This window comes from Lathyrus oleraceus, chromosome 1 (assembly GCF_024323335.1).
Source record: "Lathyrus oleraceus cultivar Zhongwan6 chromosome 1, CAAS_Psat_ZW6_1.0, whole genome shotgun sequence".
NCBI lineage: Eukaryota > Viridiplantae > Streptophyta > Magnoliopsida > Fabales > Fabaceae > Lathyrus > Lathyrus oleraceus.
The window spans coordinates 191,641,483-191,662,783 of record NC_066579.1 but is presented as its reverse complement, the minus strand read 5'-3'; the positions used below and the strand labels follow the sequence as shown (position 1 = coordinate 191,662,783).

At 30.9% G+C, this 21,301-nt stretch overlaps 1 protein-coding gene and 3 long non-coding RNA genes across 22 annotated transcripts; 3 read left to right on the top strand and 1 right to left on the bottom strand.

Annotated features, from left to right (window-relative positions):
• Positions 1 to 348: 348 nt before the first annotated feature.
• LOC127126993 (extensin) lies at positions 349 to 17,085 on the bottom strand. 13 transcript variants are annotated; one of them, XM_051056109.1, is made up of 4 exons: positions 16,291 to 17,085; positions 1,276 to 1,461; positions 949 to 1,182; positions 349 to 589 (listed from the first exon to the last, which is right to left on the bottom strand). In XM_051056109.1, the coding sequence occupies exons 1-3, from the start codon at positions 17,060 to 17,062 to the stop codon at positions 974 to 976; spliced, it is 1,167 nt and encodes a 388-aa protein (XP_050912066.1). In that variant the 5' UTR covers positions 17,063 to 17,085; the 3' UTR covers positions 349 to 589; positions 949 to 973. The 13 variants fall into 13 exon arrangements, with proteins under 13 accessions (XP_050912066.1, XP_050912037.1, XP_050912076.1 ...); XM_051056080.1 differs by having other exon boundaries at positions 949 to 1,323; positions 1,369 to 1,461; XM_051056119.1 differs by having other exon boundaries at positions 949 to 1,323; positions 1,369 to 1,461; positions 16,384 to 17,085.
• Positions 1,034 to 2,024, top strand: LOC127127074 (uncharacterized). Of its 6 annotated transcripts, XR_007805209.1 has the most exons (5): positions 1,034 to 1,182; positions 1,276 to 1,323; positions 1,369 to 1,461; positions 1,555 to 1,830; positions 1,879 to 2,024. It is a non-coding gene; the product is annotated as an uncharacterized LOC127127074 (long non-coding RNA). The 6 variants fall into 6 exon arrangements; XR_007805210.1 differs by lacking the exon at positions 1,276 to 1,323; XR_007805215.1 differs by lacking the exon at positions 1,369 to 1,461.
• On the top strand, positions 11,039 to 13,378 carry LOC127127086 (uncharacterized). Of its 2 annotated transcripts, XR_007805216.1 has the most exons (3): positions 11,039 to 11,572; positions 11,934 to 12,057; positions 13,074 to 13,378. It is a non-coding gene; the product is annotated as an uncharacterized LOC127127086 (long non-coding RNA). The 2 variants fall into 2 exon arrangements; XR_007805217.1 differs by having other exon boundaries at positions 11,039 to 12,057.
• Positions 16,097 to 16,561, top strand: LOC127127066 (uncharacterized). Its single transcript, XR_007805207.1, has 2 exons — positions 16,097 to 16,245; positions 16,525 to 16,561. It is a non-coding gene; the product is annotated as an uncharacterized LOC127127066 (long non-coding RNA).
• Positions 17,086 to 21,301: the final 4,216 nt, after the last annotated feature.

The window sequence follows — 21,301 nt, the reverse complement described above, 5'->3', positions numbered from 1 at the left end:
TATAATAATAAAAGCATATAATATCTAAAAACGTTTTATCAATGAAAAAAAAATCTCTTTCAACTTAATCATAAAATTTAGATTCAAAATAGTAGTCTCTATAACTAAATGTTAGTTGGTCTAACGATGATTGACATTGAATATGGCATGAAGGATTATGATTCGAAATCCTGATAACTGCGATTTAAAGGGATTGAAATCACTTGATATCATAACTAACCCTCAAACCGAATTAATAGGTCTAATAAACCGGATATCATTAGTGAAAAAATTATAGTCTCTATAATTACCAGGAAAAAAAGATATTTGATTTATACAAAAGAAATCATTATTTTAGAAAAAATAGAATAGTAGAACGTAATATTTTATTTAATTTTGGTGACCCCTTCAAACGAGTAGGTTGCAAAATACATTACACACATGCCTTAGAACTGTCTAAGTTCAAAAACCAAACAAACTAACAATGATAATAGCAAAACACATGAGATAAAAAGAGTGGCTTTTCTTGAAACAAACTACGTTGAAACTTTGCTTCCTTGTATTATTGCCAATGCATCTTCCTGCTTATTTCCAATATATACCTAAAATCCTACAAAAGCATTTACACATATAGATATATCAATATATTTCATATCATCATAACGATATAACTAATTAAAATAAATATCATCGTAACCAAATTATATCAACCAAATATTTCTTTCATATCATTTTCGAAAAATCACCACAAACTTTAAAAATCTCCAGAAAAAAAAATTACTTCCAAGAAAATTTTACTATAGATTATAGAAATCAATTGAAAGTGATGTCAGAGTATTCAAATCATTTATTTTGTTTCTCTTGTTTAATTGTTTCATTGATAAATATATATATTGTTACGGTCAAAATTTTCTTAAATTATTTTATTAATGAAGTGTGTTTTGGTAATATGCGGATGAAGAAGCATACCAAGGGATCTACCGTAAACCACTATTTAGTAGTGGTAAGGTGGAGGAGGTGATGCGTAGATGTAATGTGGTGGAGGAGGGGAATAGACCGGTGGAGGAGGTGAAGAGTAGACATAGTGTGGTGGGGGTGGTGAGTAAATAGGTGGAGGAGGAGATTTATATTTGTAAACTGGTGGTGGTGAATAAATCGGTGGAGGAGGAGATTTATATTTGTAAATTGGTGGTGAATAGACAGGTGGAGGAGGAGACTTATATTTGTAAACTGGTGGTGGTGAATAAACCGGTGGAGGAGGAGATTTATATTTGTAAATTGGTGGTGAATAGACAGGTGGAGGAGGAGACTTATATTTGTAAACGGGTGGTGGTGAATAAACCGGTGGAGGAGGAGATTTATATTTGTAAATTGGTGGTGAATAGACAGGTGGAGGAGGAGACTTATATTTGTAAACGGGTGGTGGTGAATAAACCGGTGGAGGAGGAGATTTATATTTGTAAATTGGTGGTGAATAGACAGGTGGAGGAGGAGACTTATATTTGTAAATCGGTGGTGGTGAATAAACCGGTGGAGGAGGAGATTTATATTTGTAAATTGGTGGTGCATAGACAGGTGGAGGAGGAGACTTATATTTATAAATTGGTGTTGGAGGAGGAGATATATATTTGTAAGGAGGAGGAGGTGAGTTGTACTTGTAAACAGGTGGTGGTGGTGATGGATATTTGTATGGAGGAGGCGGTGGAGATGGATACTTATATGGTGGAGGAGGTGAATTGTATACCGGTGGAGGTGGTGACTTGTACTTGTAAACTGGTGGTGGAGGAGAAGGATATTTGTATGGCTTCTCTGACGGTGGTGGTGGTGAACTGTAATGATAAGGTGGAGGAGGTGAGTGTACCGGTGGTGGTGGTGAACTATAATGATAAGGTGGAGGAGGTGAGTGCACCGGTGGTGGTGGAGATGAATAGATGTAGTTGTTTGCTTGAGATGGCAAAGTGAGAGAAAGTAATGTGAATGCAATAGTGAGAGTAATAGAGGCCATTTGAGACCCCATGTTTTCTCAAAGTAGATTTTGTTGTTGCTATTGTGAAAGGTAGCATCATCCTTTATATAGTTTTTTCTTGCTTGGTCTAGTATGATTTACTATGATTTGATGCATATTACAATTCTGCTAGTATTCAACATCTACCTAAAAAATATTATATTCATCATTTATAAAATATTATTTATATTTTATATTTATAATATTTTAAAATCTAGATCGTTAATCCATCCTGTAAATTAATATAAATTAAAAGTATATAAAAAAATTATAAAATAAAATACTTTACAAATATTTCATAATTATAAAAAAAATTAAAAAAGCTATAGAATTATTCATAGAAACAAATTAAATAACAGTATTTTATAAATTTTCATCTTTCAAACATAACAAGTTGTAAATAATTTTTAAAAGTTTAACAAAAAATTATAAAATCAAATAATTTTTAAATATAATCAACTTAAGTACAATAAAAATATAATACAATATATTTAAAAATAAATAAATGTGAGGAAGAGAAATACTTTTTTGTTTTATTTATATTTATATTTTTTTGCTTTTTATTAAAAAATATATCGTTATAAAAAAATTACTGAAATGTGACATTTATTATGTGAGAGAAGAAATATTTTATAATATTGAAGAAAATAATGGTCTGCCTTTGAATAAGAGAGTATGTTTTTGGACTAATGTAAAGGTGGATTTGGCTTTTGATAGAGACAACAAAGTATGCATGAATGAAATGTAAACAAAAGAAATACAGTATATAGTTTATTACCTAAAAATTGTTGACAATGTGCCTTTATTTTCTTCGTAGTGAGCCTATACCAATCACTATTTTACTATTTTTGTTTGTATGCTATTTTCAAAGCAAATAAAATCAATACGCGTACTCCTTGTTTATTAAATTTCTTGTGTATTTTATCAAATCCACTTGTCCTTTCTCAATAACAAATTTTGAAAAAATTACATTTGGCTTCAAGTATGAGTGATGCTTCAAGTATGAGTCATAAGTCTCTCAATCGGTAGAATATGACTCTGAATTGGTAGAATATTAAATTGATACTAGAGGTGTCTTACATTTCTGATATCTTGAGAATTTTAGTGGAGATTTATCGTCTCTTTTTCTTATGATTCTAGTTCATTTGATCCATTGTTGCTCCCGGTTTTCCTAGACTCTCCAACAATTGATATCATAATACAGTTAGATCGGACCTCTTTGTATCAAATGCTTTCCCGATTAAGGTGTTCATGTGGTGTATTTCGTTAGGGAAAGCAATGAAATTGCAAGTAGATATGGATGAAAAAACTTTCATTTGAGGATGAGCATACCCATACGAATGGCTGGTTTCACATTTGAGAGAAGATTGTTGTGATATAAGTGTGAGTTTAACTCCCGCATTACATGGAAAAAAAGGTAAGTGATAGGAATCATATACCTAATACCTTTAAGTTTCAGGTGAAAATATCGTGTATGTCTCACTTGTGTGGTTTCTCTTGACCTAATGTGGATGACCTCTAATGACTTATCAGTGGTATTAGAGCTTGGTTTGACTTAGCAGAGGAGCATGAGATGGATCGCGTGTTGGATCATGTTATAGAATGTGAGAACTCACAATTGTGAAAGATATATTTGGGTTCAAGTTTGAGTGGTTAGATTGCATTGGCTATGAATGAGTAGAATGTTGAATTTACAAGAAATACATAAGATCCAAACTATAAAATTGTGGGAGTAAAATTAACATGCCCGATAAATACTCCACAAAGAAAACAAAAAACAAAAGAAATAAATAAAAAATATTAGGCTACACCCCTATAACAAGAACCACCATCAACACACAAAAAATCTACAAAGTCAACATAAGAAAAACATATCACTCATAGAACCATGTCAAATACATTCAAACTGATACCATTTCAACAAAAAAAAAAGATTCTCAAGTCATTTGAAGAAAATACATCAGTAACTGAAAGACCAAATAATAGGCATTGCCTAAAAAATAGAATCATTTAGAGAATTACAATAGACCAAACAATTTAGTGGCAATCCATATGCGCATAACGAATAAGTGGGAAATTAAATTTACCGACCTAAAGAAAGAAACCCTAGAAAAGGTCATTTAGGTCAAGAAGGATATGACAATTAAATAGATTGTCTCTCATAGGTATCATGTAAGAGTTTCCAAGAGAAAACAAAAACTTTAAAGGGGTGCAGACAACGCCAAATTAATGGAAAAATATGATCCTACCTACTATGGAGAAATCGAGGCTTATATTCACATTCATAAAGGTAATGTAATTCGATGCAACAAAGTAAACACCATCTTTCTCGCGTCGCCATCACCTAAGATTGTTCCCTGAATTAATACAAGAAATGTCTCAGCCAAATCCACTCTAAGAAAAGCAAGTCAGCAAATATGATATTAGTGATGTTAAATTCACGTGTAAAAATGCAATCATGACATGTTAACCTGACGTGCAGCAGTGGAGGAGCAGAAATGCAGCAGGATTTTGTGACGTGAAAATCACGTGGAAAATGTTGTGACGTGAATTTCACGACGCAACTCTGAGACGTGGTTTTCACGTGACAAAAAAGTTGTCACAACTGCTACTGTCTCGTGAATAATTATGACGCTAATGTTGCTTTGTGACGTAATTTTCACCTTGTGTCATGAAAATCACATTGCAATAGACAATTTTTTGTAGTTATCATGTTACTAGACACCAATGGATATACACTAATGAAGATCCAAAACAAAATGGTCTCCTCTCAAAAACCAATCTCACCTAGCTTCTCCCTTACTGGTTATAGATAAGATAAAGTCCATGAAATCTACCACTGAGATGGATTTGTTCCACCCACTGGACTTTCTGTTTAGAAATCCTTATGGATACGTTTTAAAAAATAAATTCAAGTTTGATTTTCCAAAACATATTTTAAATTATTTTATGTATGCTATTTTCTTATACATATAAATAAGATCACACATAAGACACCACATAGTAGAATTAAGAGGAGAAATCTTTAGAATTTATTGTATTTCATTTTGAATTTACATTTAACTTGATTCACTACTACAAAAATGTTTCCTTCTCCACTGTTGGGAAATTGATTTTATCATCATTGGTGGTCCATGGTAATGAAGGATATGATAGAAAGTGCGCTACTTTCCACCACGGGCTAGTGGCCCTGATTAGATACTAGATAACGCATAACATTTCACCACAACCAGAATTATCAACCATATGGTGAGGTGAGCTTCTCCCTTTACTATATTTTTAAATAATATTTTTTTATTTTCCATATATACCACATTATTTTTATGTGAGATATTGGATCGAACTCTAGTATGGTCGAAGGGTAGCTTTTTGGTTCGACAATTCGATAGGACCTTAGCATGTCCCGAAGTATGTTCACATGTTGTAGTCGAAGTATGCTAGGATTGTTAGCATGTCGAATTGGGCATGTTTGTTATGCTCAATTGTTTAAGTTAGCTTGTTTTCTAAGTTAACTTGTGTAATGGGCTTGTGTGTAAAAGCTCATTAATTTAGTATGTTAATTTTCTTTTAATAGCATACTAGTCTCTCACCATTGCACAAGGCAAATCCTAATTAGGGTGAGAAAGGTTATTTGTTATTCTGTAACACTTTTAATCTTGTTTCATAGAGAAAGTAAAGAATAGTTGCTTATAACCAATTTCATTGTGTTCTTATTGTAATTCCGGCATCGCTTTCACAACAAATTGGTGAGGTGGGTATGGAGAAGATATCGTCAACAAAGTATGAGATTGAAAAGTTCATCGGAGTGAACGATTTCAGTTTATGGCGCTTGAAGATGAAAGCATACTGGTTCAATAGGGTTGTTTAAAAGCGTTGAGGGGAGTCGCAGCCATGGACATTGTGTTAAAGGATAAAGAAAAGTTGACTATGAGGTTGATAAACTGAATGAAGAAAGTTAGTTTGTTCCCTTGATGTTATAGAGTTTGTTCCAAGGTGGATACTTGTGAGATATTGGATTGAAATCTAGTATGATCGAAGGGTAGCTTCTTGGTTCGAGAATTTGACAAAATCTTAGCATGTCGTCGAAGTATGTTCAGATGTTGTAGTCAACGTATGTTAGGATTTTTAGCATGTTGAATTAGGCATGTTTGTTATGCTTAATTGTTTAAGTTAGTTTGTTCTCTAAGTTAACTTGTGTAATGGGCCTGTGTGTAAAAAGCTCATTAATTTAGTATTTTAATTTTCTTATAAATAGCATACTAGTCTCTCATCATTGCACAAGGAAAATCCTAATTAGGGTGAGAGAAGTTATTTGCTATTTTGTAACACTTGTAATCTTGTTTCAAAGAGAAAGTAAAGAATAGCAGTTTATAACCAATTTCATTGTGTTCTTATTGTTTTCTTCTTATCTATCCTTGTGGATTTCTTATCCATCTAGAAACCAATTATACTTTGTAATTTCGGTATCATTTTCACAATATTTTAGTTTACGTGTTTTATACGAATTTTCTACTATTACAGAATATGAGCCAACATGTGTATAAATATTTGAAACAAAACTATACATTATATATACATGCACCAAAATGACTTTATCTAGTAGCAAAATGTTAAATAAACTTATACATTATTTACATAAAAACCAATATATTCCAAACATATATTACAAAATCAGTGTCACTTTGATTATAATTATCGTTGATGCAAAATTTCCAATGTGTACGAAGGTTTTTAAAGTCTTCTAATATGAATGGTGTAGTTTCGTTAAACATCTCTATAAATTTGAAGGAAATGTAAGATCATTTGATTTAAAATAATAATAAACATTTATGCAGTAAAAACCATTAATATGTTCACATAAATATATATTACCAGTTCCCAAAAATCAACAATGTTGACAGAGACAATATTTTCCATGTGTTTCATGATATAATAGTCACACTTGTATCCTCCTGGTTGTTTTCTCATCTATAAATTTATTTTATATAGTGAGTAATAATACTCGTAAAAACAAATCTAATTATGATAAAAGAATATCACAAAATATTCTTTCAAAATAAAGTTTGGACTTTTTTCCAAGTCCTTTCAAAATATTTGATTTATTTAATTATATACATAAATAATGCATGTACTCATATGGTAAAACAACGTTTAAGTGAGTATTAACATTGAAAGTGCTTAAGTGCACCAATTAAAATTGACATTAGTTATCCTAGAAAATATACTTACGTGCACCATAATTGTAGTATAGATATGTCCATCCACTCATTTGCAAACAAAATCGTTTATTTTCATAAAATTAATATAGAAAAGTTATATATATATTTAAATCCCGCTCCTGTGCTAATCTTTCTTTCAATTTTTTTTCTAGAGTTCGTCCACATCTTTCTTTCTCAATTACTACTCTTGTGCTAATTTTTCTTCTAACTTCTTATTGTAGATCTTGTCCATCTCTTTCTTTTACGATTCTCGCTCTTGTACTAATCTTTCTTCTAACTTCTTATCAATGAGCTTATCCATGTCTTACTTGCAGAAATATTTACTCTTTCCCGATGTTCCAAAGTATAATCTCAAGCAGATGCCTTGTCCAACATCATGGAAACAACCACCATGCTCATTTATTTCAATTTCTTATACTAATATAGCATTTCGTACATGTAGAACCTAGAAACCTTGACTAGAGCTATCAAGCAACAAATCCTACACAACATGAATAAGATTTCATTACCAAAGCAGTTTAAATTATGTTAATATTCTAATTGACAAAAGAATCTACCTACAATCTTTTGCAGCGACTGCACCTGAGGCATCTGAAGTGAACTCTCCACCTGGTCTTTGTCAGACCATTTTCCGCTTCTCTTGGTATGTTGGTGAAAATGGGATGCAATCACGACTTACCGAATTATCTCCAAGTTGTTGTCTTTTTTCATTAATCATTTCTTTCTGATTAAATTTCAACATGTTATAAATATAGTGAAAATATTAATTTGCATGGTTGTATCTAAAAAACATTAGCAAAATATAATAAGAGTACTCTTTAGAAAATAAGATTACTACTAACCAAGAATTCAATAGAACTATGAGAATCAACAAACTTCTCCTGAATGTCCATATCAACAAAATCATATTTCACTGTTAATTTCTCAAGATCAGGCTTGGGATTTATAATGTAATCACCTATAAGTTATGACTTAAAGCCCCTAAAAATCTCAACAACATAAGAGGTCCATTTACTCATCAAGTTATGGTTACTTACTTCAAACTCAAGAACTGACTATAGTTACATCAATAAGTAGGTATTAGTAATTAAATATATATACTATCAAATCATGTAAATTAAAACTAATACCTTTTATTTGTGTCCATACACTTTTTTTTTCAAATCTTCTGATACATGGCCCCAATCATCTATGAAAATAATCACTATGTTACATGTAAGGAATATCGCATAACTTCTAAAAAAAGGAAGCATTCTCACCATAATAAGTCCAAGTTTTATGATCAAACTCGATCGAAAACTTAACACATGTGTTGCAAACTTTTGTTAATTTAGTCATCATTGTAGCACCTCTGATTTTTCTTTTTGTTTCCCTTTTATTCTCACTAGTAGAATACTCATTTTATGAGTGGCGCTATATGAATGGTCCATCTATGTTCAAAACAACAATAAAATAAAATAACAGCAACACATTAAACCTTTAGATTTTAGTGTCCTAACAACAATAACAACATTATACCTAACATATCTCAATAATCCCAATAGAATTAGTTTTAAGATCATATTAATATCATATTTGAACTCAAATATACTTACATATCTTCAAACGTTCAATGAGACAACAACCCAAAAAACCTTCACTAAACCTTAAATAACTCGATAACAACAACAATAATAAACCTTCAATAACTTAACAACAACAACAACAACATCATCAACAACAACAATAAGAACAACAACAACAACAATAACAACAACAACAACGACAACAACAATAACAACAACAACAACAACAACAACAATAACAACAACAACAACAATAATAACAATAACAAAAACAACATTGATCCTTCAAAATATCAATAACAATAAAACTTAAATATCTCAATAACATAAAACCTTCAATACCTCAATAACAACAATAACAATAACAACAACAACAACAATAAATATATCATTTAACTCAACAAAACAACTAAGATAAAACCTTTAATAACATTCTTAACAACAATAACAAATAAAACTTTTGGGTTTAGGCACTAAATATCATCAATAACAATATTAAAGCTAACATATGTCAACAACATTACTATTACATGTATGGTGGAGATATTGTATATACTACAAACATGATGAAGAAGTCAAAGAGTTAAATATCGTATGAGTTTTCACTTTCATTCTTGCAAGTCTGAGTTCCTCCTTTGAGTTTTTTCTTTGTATTTCCCTAATTTGTACGAGTTGGATAGATATTGATGGAGTTTGACCACTTTTATTGAAGAACTAGTTGGATAAGATATGATGCTGAAGAAATGAAGATGACGTGATGGTGAACAAGTTAGAGTTGATACGTCTTTAGGGATCTAGTCATTAACGGCGATGATAAACTTGTTAGGTCTCAAAGTAGTTTTCCTAAGCACTGAATGTAGTTTTCATAAGGCAAGGGAAAACTAAAGAGACATAAAAATGTAAGTTTTGTTTCTTGAATAAGAGTAAACCATTTCACCACGGTTGGAAAATACACATGGGGTGAAATCCTATTTATTTATTTTATTTGAACAACGCCAACTTTTTAACAATTTTAATTTTGTTTTAAAAAAGAGTATAACGTTTCACCACGGTTGGAAACTCCGATCACGAGGAAAATGGTTTGTTTTTAGTTTATAAATAAATTAAAAAGAAAGGCGATGCTATAATATTAATAAATCACAATTTTACTGGCGATGAGATTCGAACTCATGACCGTTACAAGATTTCTCCATAATTTATATTTACAACTGTGGTAATATGTAAAAAAAAATGATTTAAAACATAAAAAATGAAGGTGCCTGATTTTTAAGTTGTCACAACGGTCTTTTAGACAACCGTGGTGAAAACAATATCATAGAATGTATCATTTGTAGTAGTGATTTTATATTACTCTTTTGTGATATTCAAACTATATCTTTAAAAAAATCTCTAAATATCAAAATAAACTAATACAAAAGCGGTATCGTAAAGATCTTTCACCGCTAGAGATTTCTTAGTTTTACACAATAATCTTGAATTATTGTTCACTTAATACAATAAATTGACAAATTATATTAGAAATATAAATTTACTCTCACTGACTTTGTAATACTCAAAATTTTCCTTCATGAGAGATCAAATATTCATGAACCAATCTCTTGACTTGTGTACATGTTCGGGTTTTTTGTAGTCCTTAGGAAAGCATTTTGCCCTTACATGGATCATGCTTGAGGGCCTTTGTACATGTATGGGATTTCGATAGGCTTTAGAAAACCATTTCTCCCTTACACAAATCATTCTTGAGGGGTTGTGAACATATATGATCTCTTAGGTTAGGTTCAACATAAGACCGAAGGCAACCCGGTTCTAGGCGAGCTCGCACAACTTCAATAATTTATCTTAAAGAGCATGATCAATTTAAAATTATTAATGGGCTGGAATGGTAATACAAGCCCAAGTTTTGCGCAAGTTAATATATGATTGAGATATGATTATGAATACATTTATTACTGATGAAGGACATCAAGATCTGGGATTTGAGACAATCAATTTTAATTCCCAATCATCATTAAGAGGCCATACTAATTAAGATCAATCCCATTAAGTGGCGTCTGATGGTATTTTTTGGAAGTGGGTAATAATATATAATATAAGAAAATTAGGTGTTGTGGAAAAATCTATTTTTCCTTTCCTATAAATATGGCACTTCAACAAAATGAGGGCAATTTTTATCCAAATATTACTTTTTGCAACCAATGATGTCACATTGTTCAATTCGAACTACATACTTATTGTGTTATGTCTTTGTTGGTTAGTTTAGTTCATTTGATGATGTCACATAGTCTATTTCAATTTCCTTCTTTCCAAAATCTTACTTTAGGTCACTTTTCCCCTTTCATCTCTCCTCTTTCAGCGTGCCCCTTTCTTCCTCTTAACTTTATTCTCTTTCTGATCTCCCCTTTCTTTCGTCTTGTCTTTCTTATCTTTCTACTTTACTTTTTCTTCTCTTTATCTTCTCTCTTCTGCTTTTCTGTCGGATTTGAAATGGTTGATGTGTAACTGAAAACATCATAACCAGCGTGCGAGGAACCAGAAGAAGAACATGGATTATGAGTGATATGATGGAGATACATATGATTTGGCAAGTGATACAAACGTAAAAGAAAACAAGAATCAACCATATTTGAGTTCAAGCGTTAAATGTGTTTACAGATTTTTGTTTCGATTTCAAGTGAACAAAAAGATGGAGATCTACTTTTGGGTTGTGGATTCGATTTCAAGCGAAGAAGATGGAGTTATGCTTGTGGATTGTGGTTTCATTTCAAGCGAAGAAGAAGAAAATTCATATATGAGTTGTTGATGGGGTAAGAAGTTCAACCTTTTCACTTAATATTCTTTATATATCCCCTCTTAGTTGAAGCATTTAATTTTGAATGTTCTGAATGTTCTTACAGCTTGTACGATATACAAATGTTCTTCTATTTTTCTTACAGAGGTACTTACATTCAAATGTGTGAACATATTTTTTAGGTTAATCTTTTTCTTTTGGAGTTTATGAAAACATTTTTTAAAAATTTGTGTTTGTTTTATATGATAATAAAAAAACAGACTTTTTAATCCGAATTATTTTAGGTTAAAAAAAGGTGTATTTGGAGGTGTTATATATAATAGTAATAAGTTATAACAAATGATTTAAAGAGTAAAAATTTATGTGTGATTATTAAGCTCTGAATTGAGAGTGGAAGAGTCTGTGTGTGTGCGCGTTGGGGTTCTCTACTTCCTTCCTATGGATCTTCATGCCAACTCTCTCAATTCCGGGATGAAGAAAGAAAAATAAGACGAACAACAGGTACCCCTTCCTTTCCTTTCGTTTTTTATTTTTCTGATTATGTAACTATTTTTTTCTTGATCACGATTTTTTAGGGTTTTGTATTCGGTCAACTTCCTTGCTTTGATGCTTTGTTTGTTTGATTTTCATCTCTTCGTGTTTTGATATCTTGATTGTTTGATGGTATGTTTAACTTGGAGCTATATGTTTGAAGCAACAACTAACGGCATTTGTTGAGAAAGTAAGATTATGGGCTTCTATGTGATAATCTAAAACTAAACTTTTGAAGCAACAACTAACTCCATCCGTTGAGAATTGACATGAGGAGGGTCCAACCTAAAGGATATATGCATTGGTTATAATGACTAGAGGATATGCATCGGTTATAAGAGGTTAAATCTAGCCATGAGGAAGGACCAATTCCTATCACCATTTGATAAAATGTTCAAAAGCTTACCATGCAAGTCTTTTTACTATTTCCTATATGGCTTTTTCAGTTATAACCAAATTTATTTAGATATCAACGATCAATAAAAAAATTCTTCACATGTCCATTTGAAGTTTATGCTTACCAAAAAAATTTGTTTGGTTTGAATAATGCACCAACCATTTTTTAAAAGTGCATGCTTTCTATTTTTAATGACATGATTAAAAACTCTATAAAGGTTTTCATGTACAATTTTTTTATTTTTGGTGAAACTTTTGACTCCTATTTAAAAAATGTAGACATTATTTTGAAATATTGCATTGAAACTAATCTAACTTTAAACTAGGAAAATGTCATTTTATGATTACAAGAGGAATTGTATTAGGGTATAAAATTTCCTGTAGTGGAATTGTGGAAGACCAAGCTAAAGATCTCAAGAAAAATTAAATTCTTTGGTTGGAGACTTCTTCTTCTTAATAAATTTCTTACTAAGAAGGAATTGGGTAGGGGAGGTGTGCTCTTGGATAGTTCTCAATTTGTTTGTGTTTTCTGTAATAGAATTGAAGAAACGGGCCTACATATTTTCTTCAAGCGTGATTTTATTTTGCAGGTTTAGCATATGGTGTCTGTTTGGTTCAACACAATAGATTTTGTTGAAGCAGACTCGTTTTTAGCCTTTTTACAGCGTGTAAAAGTTGGCTGCATGGTATTGTTAATGATCATGTTTTTTGTCCGTTTTGGTTAGCTTTCTGTTGGAGTGTTTGGTTGTTTAGAAATGAGGTAGTTTTTAAATATAGGAAGAGAAATATGGAGGATATTTTTGTTCTAATCAAAATGTTGGCTTGGGATTTGGCAGATATTACCTTTATACACTGAAAATCAATGTTAGTTTCTTGAATTGTTGTTGTTTTGTTATGTTGTTGTTCTTCTTTATACTTATGTTATTCAATTTTCATTACTTATAAAAAAACTACATAATTCATAACAATTATTTTTAGGTTTCAACATTTTGCAACACTCCATATTATGGTCAATGCTTTTATAACTACATAATGAATAATGAAGAAAGGAGTCGTTCATACTCTATGTAAATAAATAATTCATAGCCATCTCTTTTTATTAAAATACAATATGAATATGATTTAACATATATCATAGTAATAATGAATTAGATTGACCATTGAGTTTTGTTTAACTAACTTCAAATTAATTTTTTTTCTTCTATCTAGTTTGAAAGAGTTGGTTAAAATTGAGAAAATGTCACCTTCGTATACTTTACATTGATTCCTTAAGTAACTCATCTCATAATTATAAAATAAATCTTTCGTAACATTCATTTTAACTGTCTTCGTATTAATTGTGGTAACAATTTTTTTTATATATTTACTAAAAGACATTTTACAACAGTCATAGATATCAACCATGATGGAAAGTGGCGTCTAGTCATAAATTCGAATCCTAACACCTACAATTTATTTTATATTTATTTTTAAGTCACTTTTCACTTGGAACTTTCAAACTTCGTGACAAGTTACGTCTGATCATGAGTTTGATTCCTAGCACCTATAATTTTGTTTTTATTTATTTATTAAAGACATACAACAACGGTTGTTTAAAGTAACCATTGTAATAGGTTGAGACATACAACAACAGTTGTTTAAAGTAATCGTTGTGATATATACCGTTTTATTTTTATTATTTTATTAAAGTAAGAGTGTTTATTGAGTTTCTTCACTGTTCTTAAACAAATCTTTGTCGTTCATTTAGTGAGTATCAACGCTCAAGATACTATCATTAGTGATTCATGTGAAACCTAAAATTTAGATGAATTTCATCTTATACCTCCAAACATCTTCTTCCATTTATGACTCGATATTTCTCCACTAAATCAAACTCGAAAACATCATTTATTCCATAAACAAAATTCAAAAACATCATTTCTTTCATTAACAAATTTCAGAGCGCCATCACCTCTTCTCCAACTTGAATGAGACAAGAAAAAATGGATTCAAGTTAGCAATGTTAGTTATTTTTGTTGTTGTTGTTGTAGTAGTTGTTTTTCTTCTTCTTCTTTTCATTGTTGTTGTTGTTGTTCTTGTTCTTGTTGTTACTCTTGTTGTTCTTGTTGTTGTTCTTATTGTTGTTGTTGTTGTTCTTCTTCTTCTTCTTGTTATTGTTCTTGTTTTTGTTGTTGTACTTTTTCTTGTTGTTCTTGTTGTAGTTTTTGTTGTTGTTGTTGTTGTTGTTGTTGTTGTTCTACTGCTGTATTTTTTTTATTTTATTAAAAAACATACAACAAAGGTTGTTTAAAGTAACTATTGTGATAAGATAAGACATTAACAACGGTTGTTTAATTTGATAGTTGTGTTAGGTAGCACATTACTTGATTTATAATCACGGTCGCATGACCGCAGTGGAAAATACCATACATGCAATCACACCTTACCTCACAATAGTTGGTCCAACGTGGTGGTATCCATTTTCCAACCGTTGTGATAAATATTTTCTATAGTAGTGTGTAAGAGGTTTATGTGGGTTTTTCTCTACCATTGAGTGTCACATTTATATGTAAAAAACAGTCAATTTTTAATGTAGTTTTAGTTAATTTTTTCCAATTGCATGTCATCTCATTATATTATTTGCATCATCCTTAAATTATTACTTTTTACTTAATTTATATTTATAATAATAAAAATATATAAATACTTAAAAACGTTTTATCAATGATAAGAAATCTCTTTTAATTTAACCATAAATTTTGAAGTAGATTCAAAACAAAAGTCTCTATATCCAAACGTTAGTTGGTTCAATAGTGATTGACGATGAATTTCATAGGGAGGACTACGATTCCATCCCTCGCAACTGTGATTTAAAGGTGATGAAATCACTTGATATCAGAACTAATCCTTATATCGATTTAATCGGTCTAGTAAACTAGATACCGTTGATAAAAAAGAAAATTGTAGTCTCGATATTACCAGGAAAAAAAATATATTTGATTTATACAAAAGAAATTATTTTTTTAGAAAATAATAGAATAGTAAAACGTAATATTTTATTTAATTTTGGTGACCCCTTCAAACGAGTAGGTTGCAAAATACATTACACACATGCCTTAGAACTGTCTAAGTTCAAAAACCAAACAAACTAACAATGAGAATAGCAAAACACATGCGATAAAAAGAGTGGCTTTTCTTGAAACAAACTACGTTGAAACTTTGCTTCCTTGTATTATTGCCAATGCATCTTCCTGCTTATTTCCAATATATACCTAAAATCCTACAAAAGCATTTACACATATAGATATATCAATATATTTCATATCATCATAACAATATAACTAATTAAAATAAATATCATCGTAACCAAATTATATCAACCAAATATTTCTTTCATATCATTTTCGAAAAATCACCACAAACTTAAAAAAACCTAAAGAAAAAAAAAATACTTCCAAGAATTTTTTTTACAATAGATTATAGAAATCAATTGAGAGTGAAGTTAATATAAGAGTATTCAAATCAGTTTTTTTGTTTCTCTTGTTTAATTGTTTCATTCAAAATTTTCTTAAATTATTTTATTAATGAAGTGTGTTTTGGTAATATGCGGATGAAGAAGCATACCAAGGGATCTACTATAAACCAGTATCTAGTAGTGGTATGGTGGAGGAGGTGATGCGTAGATGTAATGTGGTGGAGGAGGGGAATAGACCGGTGGAGGTGATGAGTAAACAGGTGGAGGAGGAGACTTATATTTGTAAATGGGTGGTGGCGAGTAAACAAGTGGAGGAGGAGATTTATATTTATAAATTGGTGGTGAATAGACAGGTGGAGGAGGAGACTTATATTTGTAAACTGGTGGTGGTGAATAAACCGGTGGAGGAGGAGATTTATATTTGTAAATTGGCGGTGAATAGACAGGTGGAGGAGGAGACTTATATTTGTAAACTGGTGGTGGTGAATAAACCGGTGGAGGAGGAGATTTATATTTGTAAACTGGTGGTGGTGAATAAACCGGTGGAGGAGGAGATTTATATTTGTAAATTGGTGGTGAATAGACAGGTGGAGGAGGAGACTTATATTTGTAAACCGGTGGTGATGAATAAACCGGTGGAGGAGGAGATTTATATTTGTAAATTGGTGGTGCATAGACAGGTGGAGGAGGAGACTTATATTTATAAATTGGTGTTGGAGGAGGAGATATATATTTGTAAGGAGGAGGAGGTGAGTTGTACTTGTAAACAGGTGGTGGTGGTGATGGATATTTGTATGGAGGAGGCGGTGGAGATGGATACTTATATGGTGGAGGAGGTGAATTGTATACCGGTGGAGGTGGTGACTTGTATTTGTAAACTGGTGGTGGAGGAGAAGGATATTTGTATGGCTTCTCTGACGGTGGTGGTGGTGAACTGTAATGATAAGGTGGAGGAGGTGAGTGTACCGGTGGTGGTGGTGAACTATAATGATAAGGTGGAGGAGGTGAGTGCACCGGCGGTGGTGGTGGAGATGAATAGATGTAGTTGTTTGCTTGAGATGGCAAAGTGAGAGAAAGTAATGTGAATGCAATAGTGAGAGTAATAGAGGCCATTTGAGAACCCATGTTTTCTCAAAGTAGATTTTGTTGTTGCTATTGTGAAAGGTAGCATCATCCTTTATATAGTTTTTTCTTGGTCTAGTATGATTTACTATGATTTGATGCATATTACAATTCTGCTAGTATTCAACATCTACCTAAAAAATATTATATTCATCATTTATAAAATATTATTTATATTTTATATTTATAATAGTTTAAAATCTAGATCCTTAATCGATCCTGTAAATTAATATAAATTAAAAATATATAAAAAAATATAAAATAAAATACTTTACAAATATTTCATAATTATAAAAAAAATAATTAAAAAAGCTATAGAATTATTCATAGAAACAAATTAAATAACAGTATTTTATAAATTTTCATCTTTCAAACATAACAAGTTGTAAATAAATTTTTAAAAGTTTAACAAAAATATTATAAATTCAAATAATTTTTAAATATAATAAACTTAAGTACAATAAAAATATAATACAATATATTTAAAAATAAATAAATGTGAGGAAGAGAAATACTTTTTTGTTTTACTTATATTTATATCTTTTTGCTTTTTATTAAAAAAATATATCGTTATAAAAAAATTACTGAAATGTGACATTTATTATGTGAGAGAAGAAATATTTTATAATATTGAAGAAAATAATGGTCTGTCTTTGAATAAGAGAGTATGTTTTTGGACTAATGTAAAGGTGGATTTGGCTTTTGATAGAGACAACAAAGTATGCATGAATGAAATGTAAACAAAAGAAATAAAGTATGTAGTTTATTACCTAAAAATTGTTGACAATGTGCAGCCTATACCAATCACTATTTTACTATTTTTGTTTGTAAGCTATTTTCAAAGCAAATAAAATCAATACGCGTACTCCTTGTTTATTACTCCCTCCGTTTCTTTTTAAGTGTCGTTTTAGCATAAAGCTCTCCAACCAAGATAAATGAATTGTTATAATTTTTTTCCCATTGTACCCTCATTTTAATCCACCATATACTTTCTCTTTCTAAATAAAATTCATTAATATAAGTACTCATTAAATTATTTACTTCAAATAACTAATTCCATAATTTTCTCCACATAATTTTCTCTTCCGTTGCATTTTTCAACTACTCCTAAATTTTTGGAATTAATATTGCTTGCTATAGGAATACGTACTGCTTGCATTTTCATTAATGGCTAAAGGAAAACTTATTGCTTATTGTTTCAATGAATGGCTAAAGGAAAAAATATTCCCTCCATTTATTTTAATAAAAACTTAAGTTTCCCACCGAAAAATTAAAACCAGTAGTACATATAGTATGGTTTCATATTATAAGTTCAAAATATTTACAACTCATAAAATATGGATTTAGATAGTGATACAGAAACATCATTAACAAACCAACATATATTTGAGTTATATGAGTTTGATGAAGATAACTTAGAAGAGGAGTCTTTTGTTGTTTCCACCAGAGCTCTTTTGTTTTGCACTTGATAATTTAAACAATGCTACTGATCCTTTTTATAGAATTTTAAGTCTTCAATTGGTAAATTTGTTCCTTTGACAAAATTTAATGCTAATACATTTTTCTATGTAACATTGGAAGCTATCATTTGAATTTAATTTTTATTGACCAGCCAATACTTTGAATAGGAATGGGAGTTATGTATGGGAATGAGAGTACGTATTAAGAAAGAGAATTTTATGGAAAATGTGGAGTGAGTTATTACATATATTAAGAAAGAAAAATTTATGGAAAATATAAAGTTGAGTTATTTAAATAGTAAGGGTATAATTGACAAATTGTAACATTAAAACATCAAAACGACACTTAAATAGGAACAAAAAAAATCTTCTAAAACGACACTTAAAAAGAAACGGAGGGAGTAAATTTCTTGTGTATTTTATCAAATCCACTTGTCCTTTTTCAATAACAAATTTTGAAAAAATTATATATTATATGTGTTTCTTGGCTTCAAGTATGAGTCATAAGTCTCTTAATCGGTAGAATATGACTATGAATTGGTAGAATATTAAATTGATACTAGAGGTGTCTTACATTTCTGATATCTTGAGAATTTTAGTGGAGATTTATCGTCTCTTTTTCTTATGATTCTAGTTCATTTGATCCATTGTTGCTTCCCGGTTTTCCTAGACTCTCCAACAATTGATATCATAATACAGTTAGATTGGACCTCTTTGTATCAAATGCTTTCCCGATTAAGGTGTTCGTGTGGTGTATTTCGTTAGGGAAACACTACGCCAAAATAAGGGAAAAGAGGGCGCTTATTTTGGCCTATAACAGCGCTTTTAAGCGCCCTCTAAAGTGGCGCTGGCATAGGTAAAGACAGCGCTTAGTTTTCCTGGAGAAAGCGCTCTCTAAAGTGGCCCTTTAAGGGTCATATTATAGTGCGCTTTCAGAAAAAAGCGCCCTCTGGAGTGGTCCATAAAGGGTCACCTTAGAGGGCGCTTTCTGGAAAAAACGCCCTCTAAAGTTGTCAATGTAAAGTGTTTAGAGGGCGCTTCCTACAGAAAGCGCCCTCTAAAGTGTTAGTTATTTTAAAAAAAATTGTTTAAAAAACAGTGGGTATTTAATTGGGAACCTGTGCATGCTGCAAAAGTGTAAAATTCATATTGATTTCATCCTTTAATCCAATGTTATACACCATTAATCCATTGATATATACAACATGAATCCATTTATATACAACATTTATCCTCCATATATACAACATTAATATATTGATATTCATGCATGTACAACAACATTCCATACATATATGTACAACAACTACAACCTATATGATTCTTTGATCAATAATGAATTGACACAATTCATCCTTCATTTCATCCAAATGAGCTCTTGAGTAAGATTTGTATTCGTCAAAGTACTACAATTAAGAGAATAAAACATATTCATGATTTAGTAACAAATTAGATGAAATATCCGATAATATTAAAATAAACTCTAAGTTATTATTCCATACCATTTTTGGGATGTCTATACGATTCAACGCAATGATATCTCTCATAAATCTCAATACAAAAAATCCGCAATCGACCGAATTGTTTTGCTGAGGACACTACACAGAAAAACAAACAATATATATATAGTTAATTTCTTACAAACACTATTATAAGCAAAAAAACAAACACTATTATAAGCAAAAATAAGAAACTTAATATATACCTGAACTCTGACCCAGGTAATGTCCTTCCTATTACGATAATTCTTTTTCGATCTAAATTTTAGTATTGCCCTAACAAAATAAAAACGTATATTGAGATCAATCTGACAGACATAATTAAATATACAAATACACACGAATATTTAGGGGAATTTCACTTACGCGTCAACCGTCTTCTTCATACTCGGATATTTACTCCAATCACCCGATAACGAATCGAGATAATACACCATTAGTCTCGAAAGATCCATAGCAACCAACACCCAGTGACCACTGTAAAATAAAACAAAAATTTAGATGCATGAAAATTTTCTACGTAAAAGATATACATAGATTAGAATGAAATTATTAGAAAGAAAATCTAACCCGTTGCCAGAATTAAACGGTAAAAAATACAAACTGGGTGTAGTATTATCGCCGGCCGCCATGAATCTATCGACTAGTTCATTCTTTACGGATGTTGGATTTTTCGTTATTAACGTTGTGTTGATACGGGAAGCAGCAATAAAATTGAATCGGTTACATAATTCAGTTCCCCGCATCAATGTGTCATACATATACCTTAAATAGAAACATAATAAACATTAGACTACTCATTGAAATGTGTAAATAAATTGTTCAACTAAGTAAATAATAGATTGACCGGAGTACCATATGTATGTATGAATGACAGCGATGCCCAATTCTTCGTGTTCAAAAAGTTGTTGCATGTCCTCCTTTGCAATTATTTCGGAATGAGCAATTCCGAAAACACCTTCATCAATATCTACACTACGGATGGCGCCGTGCATAATATCTGACTCTTCCACCATTTTCTCAAGACGCATCATAATTTGAGATTTTGTCCCGGACGTCGTTGGAATATCCTTATCAGCTTTTTTCAACTTTCGACCGGGAACCTAAAAATTCATATAAATTAAATCATGACTTTTTGTGATGCAACAGAATCGTTGCGTATATACTTCAATGGGTATATATATTTGTACCTCTTTTTGCGATGCAACCGACTCGATGCGTCTTGAAATCCCTTTACCAGCTTTATGTGTGGGTCTTGTAGGAGTCTAACATTACCATGTAAT

Bases quoted from the DNA above. Each gene is read 5' to 3' on its own strand.
- LOC127126993 (XM_051056074.1), bottom strand. From the start codon at position 17,062: ATGGGTTCTCAAATGGCCTCTATTACTCTCACTATTGCATTCACATTA. The intron at 1,462-16,290 runs CTGTCTATTCAC...CTCCTCCTCCAC, and splicing joins ATATAAGTCTCCTCCTCCAC to CTGTCTATTCACCACCAATT.